This window comes from Pelmatolapia mariae, linkage group LG5 (genome assembly GCF_036321145.2).
Source record: "Pelmatolapia mariae isolate MD_Pm_ZW linkage group LG5, Pm_UMD_F_2, whole genome shotgun sequence".
NCBI classification, from domain to species: Eukaryota; Metazoa; Chordata; class Actinopteri; order Cichliformes; family Cichlidae; genus Pelmatolapia; species Pelmatolapia mariae.
Genome location: NC_086231.1, coordinates 21,528,015 through 21,547,476, shown reverse-complemented (window position 1 = coordinate 21,547,476; position 19,462 = coordinate 21,528,015). Strand labels below are relative to the sequence as shown.

General features: G+C 39.9%; 1 protein-coding gene and 1 non-coding gene across 2 annotated transcripts; both read right to left on the bottom strand.

Moving 5' to 3' along the window:
• Positions 1-4,937: 4,937 nt before the first annotated feature.
• On the bottom strand, positions 4,938-5,010 carry trnaf-gaa (transfer RNA phenylalanine (anticodon GAA)). Its single transcript has one exon. It is a non-coding gene; the product is annotated as a tRNA-Phe (tRNA).
• A 3,617-nt stretch (positions 5,011-8,627) lies between these two features.
• gata2b (GATA binding protein 2b) lies at positions 8,628-16,782 on the bottom strand. Its single transcript, XM_063473061.1, has 6 exons — positions 16,662-16,782; positions 15,988-16,414; positions 14,834-15,421; positions 12,995-13,140; positions 10,424-10,549; positions 8,628-9,570 (listed from the first exon to the last, which is right to left on the bottom strand). Exons 2-6 carry the CDS (start codon positions 16,211-16,213, stop codon positions 9,289-9,291), a joined length of 1,368 nt encoding a protein of 455 aa, XP_063329131.1. The 5' UTR covers positions 16,214-16,414; positions 16,662-16,782; the 3' UTR covers positions 8,628-9,288.
• Between the last annotated feature and the right edge of the window lie 2,680 nt (positions 16,783-19,462).

Genomic DNA, 19,462 nt, shown 5'->3' with positions numbered 1-19,462 from the left:
TGCCCTAATTTACTAGAGTTTTCAAACCAGATGTTGGTTATACATTATGCATTACTGAATTATGTTTTTGTGAAAAAGTTTTGCAAAACAAATTGAAGTACACCACTTCTGTGCTCTGCAAAGGATTTATGAAAATGCCAGGCAGCTTTGTGCCCCCTAAGCTTGTTAGTTTGCTATATTATGAAAACATTTAGAAGGATTTGAACATCTGTCATACTGTTGCTAGGTTACATCAAGAGTAACAGATATCAATATATATTTAAATTATGATGCTAATTAGATTCACGTTTTATGTGACTAATGATTTTATGTGACTTATTTCTAATTAATTATTTTCCCCACACTACACTGCTATACCTGATCTTATGTTTATGCCATATGAATGGAGCCCCCCACCTGTCAAATCCCACTTTAACCCTTACAGCATTGCAAAAATCACTTTATACTTGGCTGAGGTGAAAAAAACTAATATATAGATCAAAGCAAAACCAATGGAGATGTTATGAATTAACTAATACCGTTCACTCGACTACTCAAAGCAAAACATAAAATGTATCAAATCATCCATATGTAGTACCGATCCGTAAGACACTGAGCTGCTGCAACTGCTTGCGCCGCCATCCTACACCACCACCAATTATGACTTGTTTGGAAGGATTAATCATGACCTAAAATTTCCACTGTGGCTTTTTCTCTAACTTTACTCAATTTATTCTTTATTTAAAGATGAGACACCTGATGGTTTGTGGCCAAAAAGCTAAATGGCATCATCCTCTCAAGTCTTAAATAAGAGTAGAAAATAATAACTGAGGTCATGAATTAAAAGTCTTAAATGAGGTGATTTATCAAAAGAATATCATCATCGTTCTTTTTATTCTTGCCACCACAGTCTCTTTGGTGGCTCTGTGTGTTACTCCTGTGATTGACAGGCATCTTGTGCAGAAGAGACCCCACCTTTAGCTCTGCATCTAATGGGATAGCCTCCAACATCACCCCATCTCCCTCCCCCCTGATGTCCTTTTAATTATGGCACCTTGGTGAGTTCTGTCCTTTTTCAGTGGCACCTGAAGGGATAATCTCAAAGGCTAATTCATAATGCTTGGACAGTTATCGTGGAAAAGCGACTGTTTTTTTTATCACTAGTTGTAGTTGGTAACTTGGAGTGTATCCATTAGGAAGTGTGTAAATATATTTGCTCAATGCTGCATAAGCGTGTGCACTTCAAGCAAACCCCAACTTTTAGCGTATATAGGCCAGCATAGGTAAGATGTACCTGAGATGTTTTGTCCCTCCTTCCCGCTTTCTTGCCCTCTCGGCCTAGATACCCTGCCTCTCAGATTTCCTGAGGGCTGAGCCCTGGGCTTTTTGTCAATTTTGTTATAAGATAGTGGGGCCCAGACGCCCAGTCCCAGGAGCCCTAACACACAGCACATTAGCCAAGTGCCTACAGTGTAGTACTGTCAGGCAGATGTATTTCTCCCTCCCTCTGTCCTGGACCCTCCTTCTTCCTTTCATTGGCCTAACAGGCAGAAGAAAAGAGGTGATTGTTTGGGGACAAGAGGGATGAATTTGTCTGCCTCAGACAGGAGAAGAAAAGCAGTTTGAAAGGGACTTGTCAGTGGTTGTGGATCGGGTGGTTGGAGGGTGTCCCACTTTTCAGAGAGAATGCACCGTGTGTCAGCATGTTCTACCTTTCCTCCCGAGCCCAGTCTACAGTCACAGTGTGTGTCTGTAGTGTGTGTGTGTATGCTTGTGTCATGTTATGTGGAGTGAGTACATCACTGTTTGTGTCTCATTTACATTTTTATTCCAGTATGGTTAGATGGGGACTGGCCTGCATGTGTTTGTAAAACAGATACTCGAACCTCTTGCTGGAATTAAGTCATTCATTTTCTGTTTGTTACACTCTAGAGAAAGTTGTGTCATTGTAGAGGGTTTTTTTAAAGTTTTGCAAAGGTTTGTGTTGTTTCAAGGGTCATCAAGAATCATCACACATAACACAGGGACCTCTCTAATGCGATGTAATGGCTGGAACTGCTTTTATTTGCAGTCTGCAGACAGATGATAGCGATGATGGTGGTATTTAAAGCTGGTCTTCTATTTTTTTGCTCAGTCAGCACTGAGCTGTGGTCAGTGCAAGTACAGTTCTAAGGATACAGTACATAGTACTGAAGCACGGTGAAGTGGCTGTGCCTACCTTTATCTGTGCTTTAGAGCTTAATTTTTGTGCTTCAGGCTTTCCTATTAAGCAACACAGTAAATATGTTCTCATCCATTCCTTTCATGCCCTTTCTACATTGAGTGTAATCCTTTTCCAATTGCAATTATTGCATCTTTAGTTTTTGCTTTAAATGATTTGAAATTTAAAGTCTTTAAGCTCAAGAGTTATTTAGAGCTGGAAGTTGATGCCATTTCCCAGGAGTTTTGGTGCTATGGAGGATTTTTCTGATAACGGTTTCCCTTTTTCAGTCATTCCTGTCCACTCTTTGACACCAGGTGAAATAAAGCAGATAACTAAAACAAAAAGAATTCTGAAGTTTTACGTTAACTTTATTTTAAATAAAGTTAACTATTAAAATCTCACCTCATTTTCTCTCTGTAAAATGTGACATGCTAACAGGTGTCACGCTAATGCAGTTTTACACCTTTGCATTATTGGTCGATTGTGTTTCTGTGTCATTAACCAGCAAGAAGCCTGATATTTTAATTACATACCTCCACTTTTTTTAAAGAAAAGACATTTCACAGTAACAGCTTTAATAAAGCGTTTCATGCATCCATTAACAAACCAAACTGGATACCCTACATATGTATTTTCCGTATTTTGCCCCTTTCTTATGTAAAACTGAACCCTTGTGTCCACTATAGCTGTAATAGAAAAAAGTACACATTTTGGCCATTAGCTCACCTAGGTTGGCACCTAGGCACCAACTTGCCTAGGAATCACTGTGTCTGTCAGGATGGGACATATTACGAACTAAAACTACACGAAAGAGTGTTCATTTAACATACACTGTTTAGTGTGTTTTAAGCTGTAATGACACTCAAGATTGGCTCTTCTATCACTTCTAACACACTTCTGACACATATTCACAAACTAGGCATGCTGGTTTGCCTTTTATGTCAGCAAAAAATACATATAATTTTCAATTTCTTTTGAAAAGTGCAATATTTTGCATGTTTTTACTTGCTTAACAATCTATGATGATGACCTGGACCTAGGTGGGACCTCTATGACAGATGTAACTTCTTTTCATTTATTTTATTACAGAAAATAATAATAATAATAATAATAATAATAATAATAATAATAATAATGATGATGATGATGATGATGATTATAATAATAATAACAATAATAATAATACTTTATGAATTGCCTCCTGGGCCACTTGAACACTCATGCACAGCATAGATTGTCTTGAGACTGGACTTCACCTCTAAATCAAAAAGTCTGCATTATGGTGATTTGTCCACATCAGTTTATCAGTTTGACAGTGCTGATCCCCTCTTTCACTTCCCTCTAACTTTGTCTTTGTGTATTTCTTGAGATCCCTGCAGAGACATAATGTTTGTGCTTTGAAAGTAAATCTCATTGAATCTCCTGACATTTCTTTCTTAGTTACTCAGTAGAAAAGTGTGGAACCAGTGTAATCTGTCAGGGTCACTGAGTCTTTTCAGTCGCGTAATGTTTCTTGAACCATGTGCAACACAGCTGTTGGACCACTGGCAGCATTTTTCCAAAATGAAATGAATGAATTGTGTAAGATTCTGAGGAAACTGTAAAGCTAATTTCAGCTTCAATTTTTAGTTTCCAGTTTCTTTTAAGTGGCACAATGACTCTAAGGTGCTACATATCTTTAGCCCTTTAAACAGTGGAAATAGTATCCCAGACTTCACCAAGCACCATGCCAGCACTCAGTGCCAAGTGAAAGTTCTCATATCTACAAATTTGCCATCAGCTCCGTAATCGGATCATCTGCACACAGTAAATCCAAATTTTTCTACAGTTGTAAATAAGTAATTTATCTCCGTTTATCACAACAGAAATCCTACAGTGCTACAATGTGATTTGCTGTTTGTTTTTGTCTAAAATAGATTGTTATTGTTAACCTTATGGAGTCAAGAAGAAGGCCCATGACCGATTTAAGACAACCTAGCAGCAACCACCCTCACTGAGGCTCGTTTCAAATTGCGTTAAAACTGCAGACGTGAAAACTGCACACCGGTTTTTAATCCCAGCAGTGGAGTGATGTGGGTTTTATTGACAGTTGGATGCATATAATCTTATACCACAATTACAGAGTGAAGCAAACACAATAACTGTGCTTATGTTGTCTATGTTGTGAGGACATGTAGGGCTTAGTGCATATGATGAACTGAGCAGGTGATCTGAATGTTCTGGCTCCATAATGGTCAGGAAATTCCTACAAAATGTACTCATAAATGTGCATAGTCAACATATTTCTTTCTTTTTATCCATCACACATGATCCCTAACATGTTCCTGTTGTGCACTTTCATGCTTGCCAATGCACTGCTTAGTAAAATATCAAATTTATCCTCTGTGATCGGCATACTTGTGTCTTTCTCTGTCTTTATCAGCAAAACAAATACAGAAACTTTGTGAGGTGGTTTCAGTTCAGTTTCATGTGAATCCATATGAACTGTCTGTCGTCTCCAACCATCACTTATGTTTTTGTTTTTTTGTTTTTTTTTTTAAAAAAACATATACCTTATTGATCTCGTGGGGAAATTCCTCTCTCTGCATTTAACCCATTCACTCAGTGAAGCAGTGGGCAGCCGCCAATCAAGCGGCCAGGGAGCAGTGTGTAGGGACGGTAGCTTGTTCAGGGGTTTTGAACCCCTGACCTTCCGATCATGGGGCCACAACTTTACCTACTGAGATATCCCTGCCCCAAAAATCAGCCGCCCTATTGCCGAAACCCGGGATTGAACCAGGGACCTTTAGATCTTCAGTCTAACACTCTCCCAACTGAGCTATTTCGGCAAAATATGTTGAGTTGAAGTTACACTGGCACAGTAGCTATAAGGCCATCCCAGTGATTTATTTAGTTTTTGGCTGGGAGTAGTTATTGACTAATTTGTTTCAGGGGTTTCTTCTGTGTGACTATATTATATTACTAACATACTTTCTGGATGCCAATGTGCATAAGTTTTGGACTAAAATAAAACTTGGGCTACAGAATTAAAGACAGATAATCCTTCAAAAAGTCTGCTTTGATTTAAAAGCCATAAAACGAATCTCAGCAATATTTTATTTTTTAATTTTTTTTAAATTTCTGGTTTCATTATAAAGTACTCTGTGATTTTATCTGTGAAAAGTGCTATATAAATAAATTTTACATACTTACTTACAATATAATCAACTTTCTAAATCTGAGACTATCCAGGAAATCCTAGAAAACTTTCAAAATATAATTTCTTAATTTGCGTATAATCATATTCTCACTGCTTGCCTGCTTTCAATTCAGCAGCTGCTCCTCAATAAACACAACCATAATTCAGCACTTAAGGATCCAGACCTAATCTGGGTGAGTTGTTTTCTTCCACTGCTCACTGACACCCCCTCCCTTCATCATTATTAGTTTTCTGCGTTGGGTTAAACACCGGTCCTTTTACCTTTCATCTCCTTTATCACATCGGTCTGCTAAGACTCCTCTGAAGTCACTTCTGTCCTTGTTTTTGATTCCAGTAATTGAATTTAGTAGAAAAACAAATGGAGTTGTTGCAATACAGGTGGGAGTTATAAATCTCACTTGTGAGGAGATTTAGGATGCCCACCCAGTCCTAAACCCTTTGCTGTGCCGAGGTCCCCAGAGAGGTTCAACTCTGCAAAATGACTCTCATTACTTGGCTGCTTTTTATCTCCTATTTATAGCAAGTCTCATGTTTTCACTTTGTCATATTTTTGGGGAGGACGTGGCCTTTTAAAAGAGTCTGTGAACAAGTCTGTGGGAGGCCTTGAAAGAATAACAGAGAAAGTGCTTCCAAGGTGAGAGGTCGTGAAAGTCTTGAGATGAGGCCGTAGGCTGCACTTAGGTTGACCCATAGCTGTACGTCTCTGGGCTCGCTGCCTCAGGCGAGGACACCCTTCAGTTTTCTTAGGAACTCTTGCACTCACAGACGCTTCATAACTCTGATATGCATCAGAGATTAGAGACGGAGACATTCCAACACGGAGTATGTTTATGCTTGTTTACATTCTTACTGATTGTTTTCACACTAATTCCATGCTTTTCAAAAACACATGCATTTTATCCTTGTTTTGTGCAATTTTAAAATCGGTACGCAAAAGCTTCAGCAATTAAAATCAGCTCTAGATACCAAACACTGCAGTTACTGTTGGGTGTTAAGGTTTCGGGTTAGCTCATGTGGCTGCACAAACACACAACAAAGTGTTTCTTTAACTGTAAAGCATTACTTCTGTTCACAAAACAGAGGACAGCCCTGTGAAATATCACCAAAATATGAAATGATTCTGAGCTCTTTGTGCATCTAAATTGTGACTCAATTATGTAATTTTTTAAGCTGTATTTGTGGCTTAGTCGTCTAAAGCAGATCTCAGGTTATTTGGATTGGTTTCTATAATTTCTGTGTGCAACTAAAACCCAGTAACAGCTTTAAAAGATGAACATTTTTGATTAAAAAAAAACAATTATTTGAAAATATGTAATTTGTATACGTCTTACATCACTGCTGTATTAGTAACAGGCTGTCAAGAGTGTATTTCGTAAGAGTGTTATCAAATGAGCAGATGCAACTGGTTAAGTAACGATGGGAACATATGGCTCAGCCAGCTCCATTTCTGTCAACAGCACTAATCTCCGCTGCCAAGTAAAGTAACCTGTTTATTAGAAAGTGCTGCTTCATGACAACAAAGGCTAGAGGGGTAACTCAAGCACACTGAAACTGTACCATTGCATTTTACTGTAAATGCCGGCTTGTAAAAACGGAGAGCGTCAAAGAGGTCAGTGGGTGGGTTGGTTACACCATGACATGCTGCATGTCCAGGTCAGACAGTGGGGTTTTTTTTATTTTCGGTTTTACTCTCCCGAGAGCAGTCAAAACAATCTGTAACCACTACAGCAGCACATTATAACCAAGTTTAAACTATTATTAATATTTAAATACATTAGCAAGATAACAGCATGTACAAACAAACATTTGGAGCCAGCTGAATAACTTGGTTTCCCCTTCCTTTTTAGCTTGTTTTTAGTGTCTGCCATGCTGAAATTATTCACACACTGCTGAGCAATTAGTGTAGGGTGGAGGACCTGGGTTTGAATCCACTGGATGGCTGAGACTACATGTATGTGGAATGTGTATATTCTCTGTGTGCCAGCACTCCGGCTTTCTCCAACAGACTGATGTTATATGCCAGGTTGATTGGTTTATTGATTATTCTAAATTGGCAGTAGGTGCAATTATGAGAGAATGACGTCTGTCTCTATGTGTGAGCCCACCTGTGATTGACTGGTGACCTGTTCACAGTGTACCCTGCCTGTGCCCTATGGCAGCTGAAATCGTTATTAAAATTGATGAATGTACAGTTGGTGTTCGGTGTTTTATCAGAGATTTTTCACAGGGAAGGAGCCTTTGGTTGTGGATTTCTTGGGGTCGAGCATGCTTGGGACTGCTTGGGTTTAGTACCAGGAACTGGCAACATATCGTTGCTCACAGCCAGAACACCATTGTGAAAGGACCGGTTCACATCTGGTGTAGGCAGAATTCAAGGAGGGAAGAATGATTGAAACAATACTGATACTCTCATTAAAACATAAGATGCTCTAACTGAATTCCTCTGCCAATACTGAAAAGCAAATAAAAGAAACTAATATATTAATTTTGATGATGTAGATGTACTAATATCACAATGCAGTTTGATTGCTTTTTTTTTCCTTATTTGGGGTAATTTCTCTTGTTCAGTTACAAGGATATCTTTAAATCCAATTGAGTATTGTATTTGTGACATATGAGCACACTGAGAAGAAACATAGACAATAAAGACAATAAAACACACCTTCCAGCAAAGGGGAATGGGATGAAACAACTTCTTTGGTATACAAGGGTTTGTGGACTTTTTTTCATTTAAGAATAAGTTTATAAACTAATATCATGACGGAAATAAGTGTCTTTAGTCACAACTCCTAGTTTTATATATTTTTTTTAATTATTTTTTATCGCTAACAGTATGCAACAACCACCCGATTTTGTGCTGTCTTACTCTGGATGGTGTAAGATGAATATGATACAGGTTATTTGTAGAAGAATGCAAAGATAATCTAAACACTGAAACATCAACATCAGTGTTGGAGGACCTTATGAAGGTAAAATCTCATGCTCCAGTGAGGAACAAGAACATAGAAAGGATGCAGATCACCTGATGTACACATGATTAACGTAAATATCAGTACACAGAAGTAAATCAGTCTTACTGTACCTGTGATTTGGACTGATTGAACTTTCATGAGGTGAAAGCTTATTTATGTAAATTTTTGTATGTATTGCCCTCTCAGAGACTTGTATATTTGATATTGAATTGACAAAAAAAACAGATAATGAACATGATTTTTTTTATTTCTTAAGAGTATAAATGTTGACCTGCTCAGACAAAGCGCTTCAGCTAAAAATATATTTATAACTGGGATAACAGTATCCATATTATGATTCAGGTAATATAGTCCAAAAAAAAGAAAGAAAATAAATTATCTGAATAACAATATTACTTATAATAACAATAATTATAATAAACAGTGTCAAATTAGAATTCATAAACTTTTTCTGTTTGCTTGTTTCTTTTGTGAAAATTCCCATAAAATCGTCCATGAGAAAAAAATCCAGCATATATTCTTTTAAAGTTGCGAAGGGGATCTCTCTTTCTGGGGCACCCCCCTTTGGTCGCACATATTTACAATATTCACAGTAACTATGAACCTGTTCCGCACACGTTAAACTGCACTCAGGCCGTCAGCGGGAGCACAAGTTTGAGGTGCAATGACATTTTTGTGTTTACATGTCTGTGCCTGACTGAGAGGAAGCAGATTCGTTTTCCATCAAAATTGGTACCTATAGATAAGGAGTAAAAGGTCCTTGACCCTCATCGCACATCTTTTCTCCGACCCACCACTGGCATCATCAGTCGAGATGAAGACACACAAACCGGGTGCCTGTAACACTGTACACACAGTCCTCTAGTTTAGACCCTCATCCCACTTCATGTAACCATCTCAGATTCTTGTAGGCAACTCTACACCACCTCACCCTCTCACCCCATCGCCGTTACCATGTTAGAGTGGTGTGGGTGGCTGAATGACGGGTGTATCGGGGTGGGCGTAGGCAGCATGTGTCCAGTGTGGCTAAAATGTGGTAAGTGGCCCATGGGCATGTGACCGAGAGAGGCGGCGCTGAAGTGAGCGCTCTTGTCGTGCAGGCTTTTTGAAAACTCCTCGTAGCTGTCACTAGGCCGCTTGCTCTTTTTGGACTTGTTGGACATTTTGCGATTGCGTGTCTGTATTCCTTCCTTCTTCATGGTCAGAGGCCGGTTCACCTGCACAGAGAAAGTTAGGTGAAGAGGTGAATAACGAGGTTAAAGTTTGGTGCTGGAGCTCACACCTAGAAGTATTAAATGTTTGTGAAAATAGCAAAATATATTTCAAAAGTCGAAAATCGACTATGCATTAATCCATTCCTTCTTGCTTGTCCTGTCTGTAGCCCGTTGGTTCCCACTGTAGTGTAAACCTTGTAAAACTAGTTTTGTATTTACTGGACTATAATTTTTCATCAAAATATAAATCAGTATATGTCAGATCAAAGAGGACTAAATTGTCCAGCTGTTGGGGACAGTTTTCAGCTGCTAATTAATACACAATGCACTCCAGGGACTGGTCACAGCAACAGCATCATGAATCATGCATGGTGGATTAACTACAATAAACTGCAATGCACATGCTTGTCATCAAGAAGCAGCACCACTCAGTGCAATTCACTAACTACAAGTTATAAACACTGTCAGTGTTTATTAGCACAAATAATTAATTATTTGTTGTTTTTAAAGAAAAACATGCACATCCACGACCACAGAGTCCTTTTTTTATACCTTGAGCTTTAATGCTATTCATATGGAGGCTGGGCTTGTGGCAGTCCCACTATATAACAGTCCCACCATTGTGACTCTCAAGGGGATTACGCCTACCATGGAAACAATAAAGCACAAAGAAAGAAAACACCAACGAATGCAACAGTGTCTGAGAGTAAAACAACCCTTTGTCTCTCTCTCCCCCTTTCCTCTCTGTCCTCTCCCTCTCTTTTCTGCCTCTCCTATCACTCAGCAATCAGGGTAACCTGCCCGCTCACTTCCCGTCTACTGGACCCCAAACTGGGGATTGAGGATAAAAACTTACATTGTGCAGTTTATAGTAGAGGCCGCAGGCGTTGCACACCGGGTCCCCATTCGCATTACGCCTCCAGAGTGTGGTGGTGGTCGTCTGACAGTTAGCACAACAGGTGCCTGCTCGTCTGGCTGCAGACTGGAAGAATAAATATCAAGCTCTGATTAGAGCACAGGAAAATAAGGCATGCAGAAATCTAGAATAGGCTTAACTTTCTAATCCAGTGATTTATACTGTTTTGTGACATAAAGGTCGCAACTGTTGACTCACAAAATTAGTTTTTATTGGACCAAAAGAAATAATAATAATAATCAAATTGTGGAGAATGCTCATGTTGTGTTCCCATGAGCATGTGTGACATTTTCAAATGATTTGTTTTCAACCAACAGTCCAGTGACATTTAATGATGACATTCACTAACATGGAAGAAAAAGAAAAATACAAGCTGGCAGTGACCGGGGTTAAAATCAGTGGATCTTTGTGACTTTTACTTATAAAATTATGATTGATCACTATTTGTTATTCAAAAACAAATGTATTGGTGACTAATAGTGGCAGCTCTATTTAACTGATGTTAGCTAGCTCCTCGTTGTATTCACAGTTGATATAAAATGTATTAATATGATGTCATGTGGGAAATAGATTTTGATAGAGTGTTGTGGTAACATCAGTGACTTCCAATTATGTTTATGCCCCGTTTTTAAAAAATAGATTAAAAAGCCAAATGAATCTGGCGTCATACGTCACACCTGATTGCGTCATGCTTTTAGTTGAATCCTTTTTTCACTGAACAGCATCATGACTCTAAATGTTCCAGTAATTGGTACTTAAAAATTAAGTGTGACGTCGACACGTCGTTTAAGCATTTTTCCAGCTTTTTTCTTTTTCTTTTTTGTGAACAGAGTGAAAGTAAGCGTACCCGTGGTGCACTGTGGCACACATCAACAGTTAAGCTTTGCCTCTTCTCCTTTTGTTTAAAAAAAAAAAATTAATGAAATGAATTTGCTTTCCTTTCTCTGTTGTGGACGGAAAGCCTGACCACTAGAAAGTGAGGTCTAAGCTTGCTAGCTAGTTAGGAGGCCGCAGGAGGAAGCTGGCACTGGCCCGCCGCTTTATCTGGACCGGTCAGATATCCGGATAGGAAACAACTGGAAGGCTTCTGAATACAAGACGCATTCGGAGCTCTGCAAGCCCCGGCCGACGTATACGGAAAGCATGCGTGATATATGGTCGTATATGCATTTATTCTGTACTTAATGGCGTCGGGATTTTTTTTTTTTATATTATTATTTTTAGATAAAGCAGAGAATGAATCCTCTGCTATTATCCATCTCTGCTGAAAGGATTTAATTCGGGAAGGATTTAACTCTGATCAATGCAGGTTTTTCTCTGGCCGATTCACGTTTATTAAGACAAGACCTTCTCTCGTTTTGTGCTTGGTCTCAATTGGTCTCAATTATTAGCCTTTCCTCATCTTCTTTACCATCTTTCCTTCGGTGCCAAGGTGTTTTGCGATGTTTGTATTCCGTCGTCCCTCCCGTAGCCAGTGGCATTCAAATATTACTTCTACAGAAACGCTGTTCTCATTAGAACAAATTACACTTTGACATGTTTAACTATATCAGTTCCCTCGGGGGCTCCTAATGCATTGATCCGCTGTGCCTTTGGTCCGAGCTTTTTAAAGCGCTCTCCACAAATCCTGGTGTAAAGTGTGGTGGCCCACACAGCTGCCTCCTACTGCAGCTGACAAACTGTAAACACAGCAGCTGAGCAGCTGCAGGTGGTTCCACGAATGCATTTCAGGTACAAAGATATAATTATTTATTTATTATTATTTCATTTTAATACTCTGCAGCCAAAAGCTGACGCTGAAAAAATGCAAAAAGCTGGAAAGTAGCATTCTTGTTGCTTCTTTCCTTAAAATTAGATTTTACCATAACTGTGACTTATCTTGTGTTGACTGTGTTAAACAATTGCTAGATGAATTCACAGTAATCAGTGGGATGGGTGTGACATAAAGTTGGAGCTGAACGCTGACCTACTTCTCTGTGAAGCAGTTCATAGGAAATATATGTTGCTGATGATTCAGTTCTACATTGTCCCTTTAAAACAATTTATCTGACAAACAGCTTTGTTTTGCTTTGTTTACTTACACACACACACACATAATCTTTACTAAATCCCAGTCACCATACAAATTGTCAAAATATCAGCACAGCATATAGCAGCATTATGACCCATACAGTGTCAGCGAGGCTCCGAGTTGTTTTGATGGATAGTAATGATGGCCCTGCTATCGATGACAGTATCAGAAGTAGCTGTAATAATGATAACAAAACAATTCAGAGAGACCCACTCTGCGAACAGTCTGAGCTAAAGGAGCAAGAGGTGAGTGAGAAACACAATTCCTGGAAACTGATTGGGAAAATATAACTTTCCTGGAATTGTACCTCATTCCCCTCACCCTTCACCTTACACTATTTTATTTACTACCCTCCACAATGCATACACACAAAGACACACACAAACACACACACATGCATGCATAGCCATTCAATTCCATATAAAGAGCAATGGACTCACCAGCCTGCGTTTAGGCTTGATCAGTGGTCTGTTCTGGCCATTCATCTTGTGGTACAGCCCACAGGCGTTGCACAGGTAGTGTCCGGTGCTGTCACGTCTCCACAGAGGTGTAGAGGTAGCTCCACAGTTTACACACTCACGGCCCTCTGAAGGAGAACACACATGGATATTTGTAAAAACTGCCACCTAATTTAGAGCTTAGCCTGCGGGCTGTATTTATTCTTGGTGTTGATGTGTGCAAGTGTGCGCGGACATGTTTCATTTAGGTGGCAAGGTTGATGTGGCAGCTCTCCCAGCAGTTGTAATTCACACTGACAAACAACTTATTTTAAGCCCATTAAAGGTAAAATAACCTGCTTTTGTATCAAGTGATCCTTTATTTAGACAAGAAAATAATGTCTAAATGTGTTATACTAGACAATGAAGTGACCCTTTCAGAATTTACACTGTCAGATGCACAAAAGAGCCAAAAGCTGAATTTATTGTTCATCTCTGCTTCATCCTCAATTTCCAAGGCTTCAACATCAAGTCTTTTTTTTCTTCTAAAATAAGTCTTGACATAAAACACCTCTAACGCTACATTAAATACATTTAATTATTTTCAAGTATTTAAAAATGCCATATAATTATGTTGTTGTCAAAGAAATACACTTGTAGCCAGTTAGGATTTCATACGTCATAAGAATAATAATTAATAAAAAGATAGTTTGGGTTTCCCTGGACTTTATCTCTGGTAATAAGTTGGTCAAACACAATCAGGCTTGAAGCTGATCTGTTATCAAATAACAATCAGGACAATGTATTAATGTCTTATGTAACAGAGAAGCGACTCTTAGCCTAAATACTGAGGTTTTTGGCTCCGTGCGCCTGCGGATCATCCTTTCACACCTCTGGGCTGGATCCAGTTCACTGTTCGCGCGGCCAGCTCAGGCAATTACAAAGTCACGCTCAACAAAAGAGATTTATCAAAGTGGCTCTGTGCTGGAGATCTGTGGAGTGTATGCTCCGGTTTGTAACATCATTCACTCCGAGAAAACGCTGATAAAAAAAATTTAGTAGTTGTTTTTCTACTTGTGTTTCCCAAATGTGAAAAATTAATGCACATCGTGCACATAACAACTGACTGGCTGTGTTTAGTGTAAATTGCGGAGGAACTCAGTGCAGAATTAGGACGTAATTCATAAACAGACATTTTTTAAATATATTAAACTGATTTATGCTTTTATAATGTGGATGACAGTAAAAGACCTGGGAAAATAAACGTCCTAAAACGGCGTCTAGTTAAGGTTGTATTCTCTTGGTAAATGGTGCTTCTCTAAATATTTAAAATTATTTTTATTTAATTTTATTTAATAGCAGCTGTTGTGTTGGTGGTGATACTAACGGTGGCATTCAAAAACTACTCTAGGTTTAATAAACAGTTGGCTTGTAATTTTTTACTGACTGGCCATAATTACCGAGAGTGAAAAATTAGTTTATTATTATTAACAAATTGCGTGAATTTAAAGGAGGTTAAAAATCGCCAAAGCCAAACGAGTTATGCAAACCAAGATTTCTGCTTCCTAAGTAAAAAAGCCCAAACAGCAGGGCGCCACAGATCGTTTTAAAAACGCATACATCGCGTTGCTTTGTGATTTCCCTAGAGTTAAACAACCTTTAGGTTTAGTTTAGGCTGGTAAAAAAAATAAATAAATAAATAAACTGAACCGCTTAAACAGCAGTCCTGCAATAAGATCGTTACATAAACCATAGACAGACTTTACATATAGGTTCTGGCTGTGTATTTTCACATTTACTTTGTTTTATGTGTGTATTTAAATGTGTGTGAGCTGGACTCACCGGTGCAGGACCGTGTCTTGCCTTTGTTCTTGGGAGTGAAGCTGGATGAGCCCAGCAGGCTGCCCGGGTGGAACAGGCTGCTGCCGTACTCGTGGGCCGCTGGGAAAGAGTAGGGAGCGTACGTCGGTATGGGGTGGTGGGTGGTGGGGGTCTGGGCGTTCATAGAGGCCAGGCTGCTTCTCAGCGGACTGGAGCCCTCCATCTTCATGCCCTCTGGCAGAGACACTTGGTATTTGATAGATTCCTTCTCGTCGATTCTGGTAGTGGACAACGGAGACGCAGCCCCTGGATCCGGCGACACGTCTTTGGGTGGCGTAGGGGGGAAAGTGTACAGATGAGTGCCGGAGTGGGACGACGGCGTTAAAGAGGATGCTGAGACCGTGTTTGAACTGCTGCTGCACGGGTAAACGGCGGACAGAGCGCCGGGGGACGCAGAGCCAGGGTGGTGCAGGCTGGGCTTACTGAAGGGACTCACGGCCCAGGCGTTGTGGTGGTGAGCCGAGAGGGCAGGTTTCCCTCCGTCCAGCCACGAAATCCCCGGGCTGTGAAGGAGATGAGGCCGACAGACCTGAGTCCCCGTCAGACGAGCTGTGAAGCAGAAGCAAACTTGTTATTGTGGAGCCGATTCCGACTGTGGCGGCTGCAGGTTTAGAGGCAGAAATAGCAAAAACTTGTTGATACACAGGCCTGATTTAAACATGTTACGTGTTGTAATAAAGTAGCATAATATCTTTGTAACAGAAATGGCAGCAGTATGCTCTGAACTATGCGTGCGTAAAAGCAGGTTAGGACTGCACTGCAAAAATTCTAATCTAATAAAATAAATAAAAACTAATAAACTTTCCAGACTGTGAAATACAGAAGCACAAACATTTGGGTCAATGTAAAATGCCCCAGTTTATAAGAATCATAAGCCTGCGATGTATTTATAGGCAACATAAAATAGAAAATAAATTAACAGAAGTTTTCACAACAGCCTGCAGGTAAATTTCAGGTTAACTACTGCCTTTTTAATGCCGTGACAAACATCAACTCAGCGCACATGTAGAAATGTGTTTTCTCTTCTGTTTCTGATAGACTCCCGATAAGCCAGCTGTTCCTGAGTTTCTGTGTTTATTCGTTGAAGTTGCACGCCTGCGTTAACTCCATCTTACCGTGCGCCTGGCTGTAGGACACTCTGGCCCTGGCAGGGTTGGGGTAGTATGGGTTTCCTTGTGAGTCCAGGTGATTAAAGAAAACATCCACCTCATCCGGAGGCAGGAGCTGCGCCGTGGGCTCCATGTAGTTGTGCCCCAGGCCGGGATGGTGAGAGTCTGGGTGTTGTCCGTTCAGCACGGCGTGGGGATGCACCCAGCGGGGCTGATCGGCCGCCACGTCCATCTCTGTGGCTCTCTGTAGCGCGTTCACAAAGTCAAACGATATCCAGGTAGGAAGGGGACAGAATACCCCTGAAATATCTCTCCTTCACGAGGTTTTCACTCTCGTCCACTCACAGCACAGAACTGGAGCTTTGGTTTTCGTCCCTCCCTAACTCAGCTCCTCTCCTCTCCTGAACATTCAGTCGAGTTTGACACTGGAAACCTGCAACAAGTAAACATCACAGGTTAATATTTAAAAAGCAGAGGTATTGTGCAGGCTTGTAGGCATCGGTGCACTAAATGCAAATCGTATGGATGAATCTGGTGCATTAATGATGCAGCGATAGCAAAAAAACAAAAACAAAAACAAAAAAAACCCAAAACACACACACATCATTCAACACATCATTCTTTATACCCATCCACAGGCTGATATTCTGCTGTGCGACAATAAGGTAAACATATCTTACCTTTGACAATATTTTATCTACAGTATCCGGTCGGGTGATTCCTCTTTGGAAAACGGCTGTCTGTCCGCGTTTGCTGCTGCAGGTCCTCTACAGTTTACGATTGTGTTTGTCAGAGTAAACTCTGTCCACTGGGACTTAAAGCAACACGTATAACTGTGGCTGACAGCGCGGGGCCTGGCTTGTTAAGCTCATAGGCGGAGTCTCCAATAAAGCTTGGACCCAGCCAATTGAAAACTACCTCCGCAAAACCTCAGAGGCAGCGCCTGCGCCCAGAAAATCACTGAGACATTTCTGTAATATTCCTGCAGACATTGTCTGGCTGCTTGAGGCCAGGCGTGTGCAACTTTTATTGAATTTTAGGTCACACGCTGTTTAAAATTCGCCAAAAATACATCTTTAAAATGTTACGTGCATTTAGAATCAGTGTGAAATACAAAGCTCCCCCCCAAGTCTACATGCATTTCAGCCGCCGTGGCTAAGAGATCAGCTTCAACAAATCAGTATTTCTTGTTCGAGTGTGTCAGAGTCTGTTGCCGCATCTTATTTTGCAGGCGGTTTATTACATGAGACAGCTCCGTATACAGCGAGCTCGCTGCTGTTTAATTAATAAAGGAGGGCTGATCATTTTCTTTGATGTATACATTAATGTTCCGATGAAGAAGGCATACTGACAGCTTCAATAATGTTTATTAATCACCTTTTTATGTAGCCAGTTATAAAATGAAGGAGTCAGTATTGCATGTCATTTTATTTGTGGTTCCGCGTTATTTATTTTTTTAAATGTGTTTTTTAATGGTTTGTTTTGCTGTGTGCAGGCTGAAAGCTCTCTCTCCCCCTCTCGCTCTCTCTCTCTCTCTCTCTCCTCGCTGCATGATTGACAGACAATAATTGGAGAGGGAGCGCGTGCAGCCCCGGCCGGCAAACGCTGCCGCCTGCTTGACGCCGTCTCCTGACGTCAGTGCATCTTAGTGAAGAAAAAACAGATTCAGCAGGACATGAACTTTTTCCAAGACTGAGGGACCAGCAGAGAGAGAGAGAGAGAGAGAGAGAGATTTATCGGACTGTACTGTAGTCCCAGCGGATGAACTCGAGGAAGGACACTGCAACTGATATTTACACTTTGGGAGCATTAATAATACATCAAGTACATCCTCCTGACCCTGCTGTGATTTCGAAGAACAGGCCAACAACCGCAAATCGAACAGCAAAGATTGGGAAGAGGGCAGATTAAAGATTAGATTCGATTAGATTAAAAAGTTTGACTGTGTAAATGTCCTCATTATTTATTTTTATTTTTTTTGCAAACGCTCATTAAAGTCTATCTATCTATCTATCTATCTATCTATCTATCTATCTATCTATCTATCTATCTATCTATCTATTTATCTATCTATCTATCTATCTATCTATCTATCTATCTATCTATCTATCTATGCACTATAATAATGTGTGTACACATTATTATAGTGCATATATATATATATATATATATATATATATATATATATATATATATATATATATGTGTGTGTGTGTGTGTGTGTGTGTGTGTGTGTGTGTGTGTGTATATATATATATATATGTGTGTGTGTGTGTGTGTGTGTATATGAGAACAATTCGTTTTAAGCAGTATTAAGAGGACACCCATAGCATAAAGAAAGCAGAGAATACCAGAGGGACAAGTGAGCAGTATTAGAGCTCATCAGCATGATAATGTGGAAATACACATGCTTTGAGTGTGAGCCCTTTTGATCTGGCCTGGCGATAAAAACCTTATCGGCGGCGAACATCCACTTCCATTTTAGGACTTGACATTAATTCTATCCACCCTTTTATTTACGGCTCTTTTTCTCACACGAGCCCAGGAGAAAGAGAGAGGTCGCTCCCCGATTCAGCTCTGAGAATTTCATTATAGGGCGACTATTGAAAAAGGAAGTGGTTTCCCCTCATAATGAACGCCGAGAAGACTTACAGAAAATAGAGTAAAATTAAATAAAATAAAAAATTCTAAACGTGTTACACATAAATGCAATGATCTACGCGAAATCACAAATTATTATTATTATTATTATTATTATTATTATTATTATTATTATTATTATTATATGTTATTGTCGTTGTTGTTGTTTTTACTTGCTGCTTTAATTTTTTTGCTTTTAATTATTTTCAAGTGCCTGTTACATTGATGTGTGCTTGTGAGACTGAAGGAGAGAGAAAGAGAAATCCAATCCTGGTGGGATCCTTGGATCCCCTGATTATAGCCCATCCCGGGGTAATTTTTCATCGGTGCTGGCTAATCTTTGTTCTTTGTGAAGATAATAAATAGCCTAATCGTTATCAGCGAGCTGCTGGAGGTGTCGGGGAGAATGAGGCTGATCGGCCCGGGAAATAGGCTCCAAAGTGCCGCGGAATAAATGGCATTTCTTATCTCTCTCTCCCAGATTATCGCCGCCTTTTCAAACTCGCACAACAAATACATCTAATGCAGCGAATGCATCACTTATACTGGACTAGATCTGTGTGAATGATTGATAGATAAATAGATAGAGAGGAGGGGGGCGGCGGGGGGTGATGTTGGCTATTATTTACAAGTTTAATGTTGTGCATGTGCAAAGTCTTTATTCGGTGCATTTGACAGCATAAATACAGCTTGGCTTCCCATTATTTTTGGGTTATCTGCAGGAGCCATCTGAGGTTCCGGCTCTTTGTTGTGGGATATCTAATTTCTTTCATCTTGGATTTGACTGCATAAGAGTTAAACAGACGCAGCCGCTTCCAAGCAGAGAGAAGAAGAAGAAGAA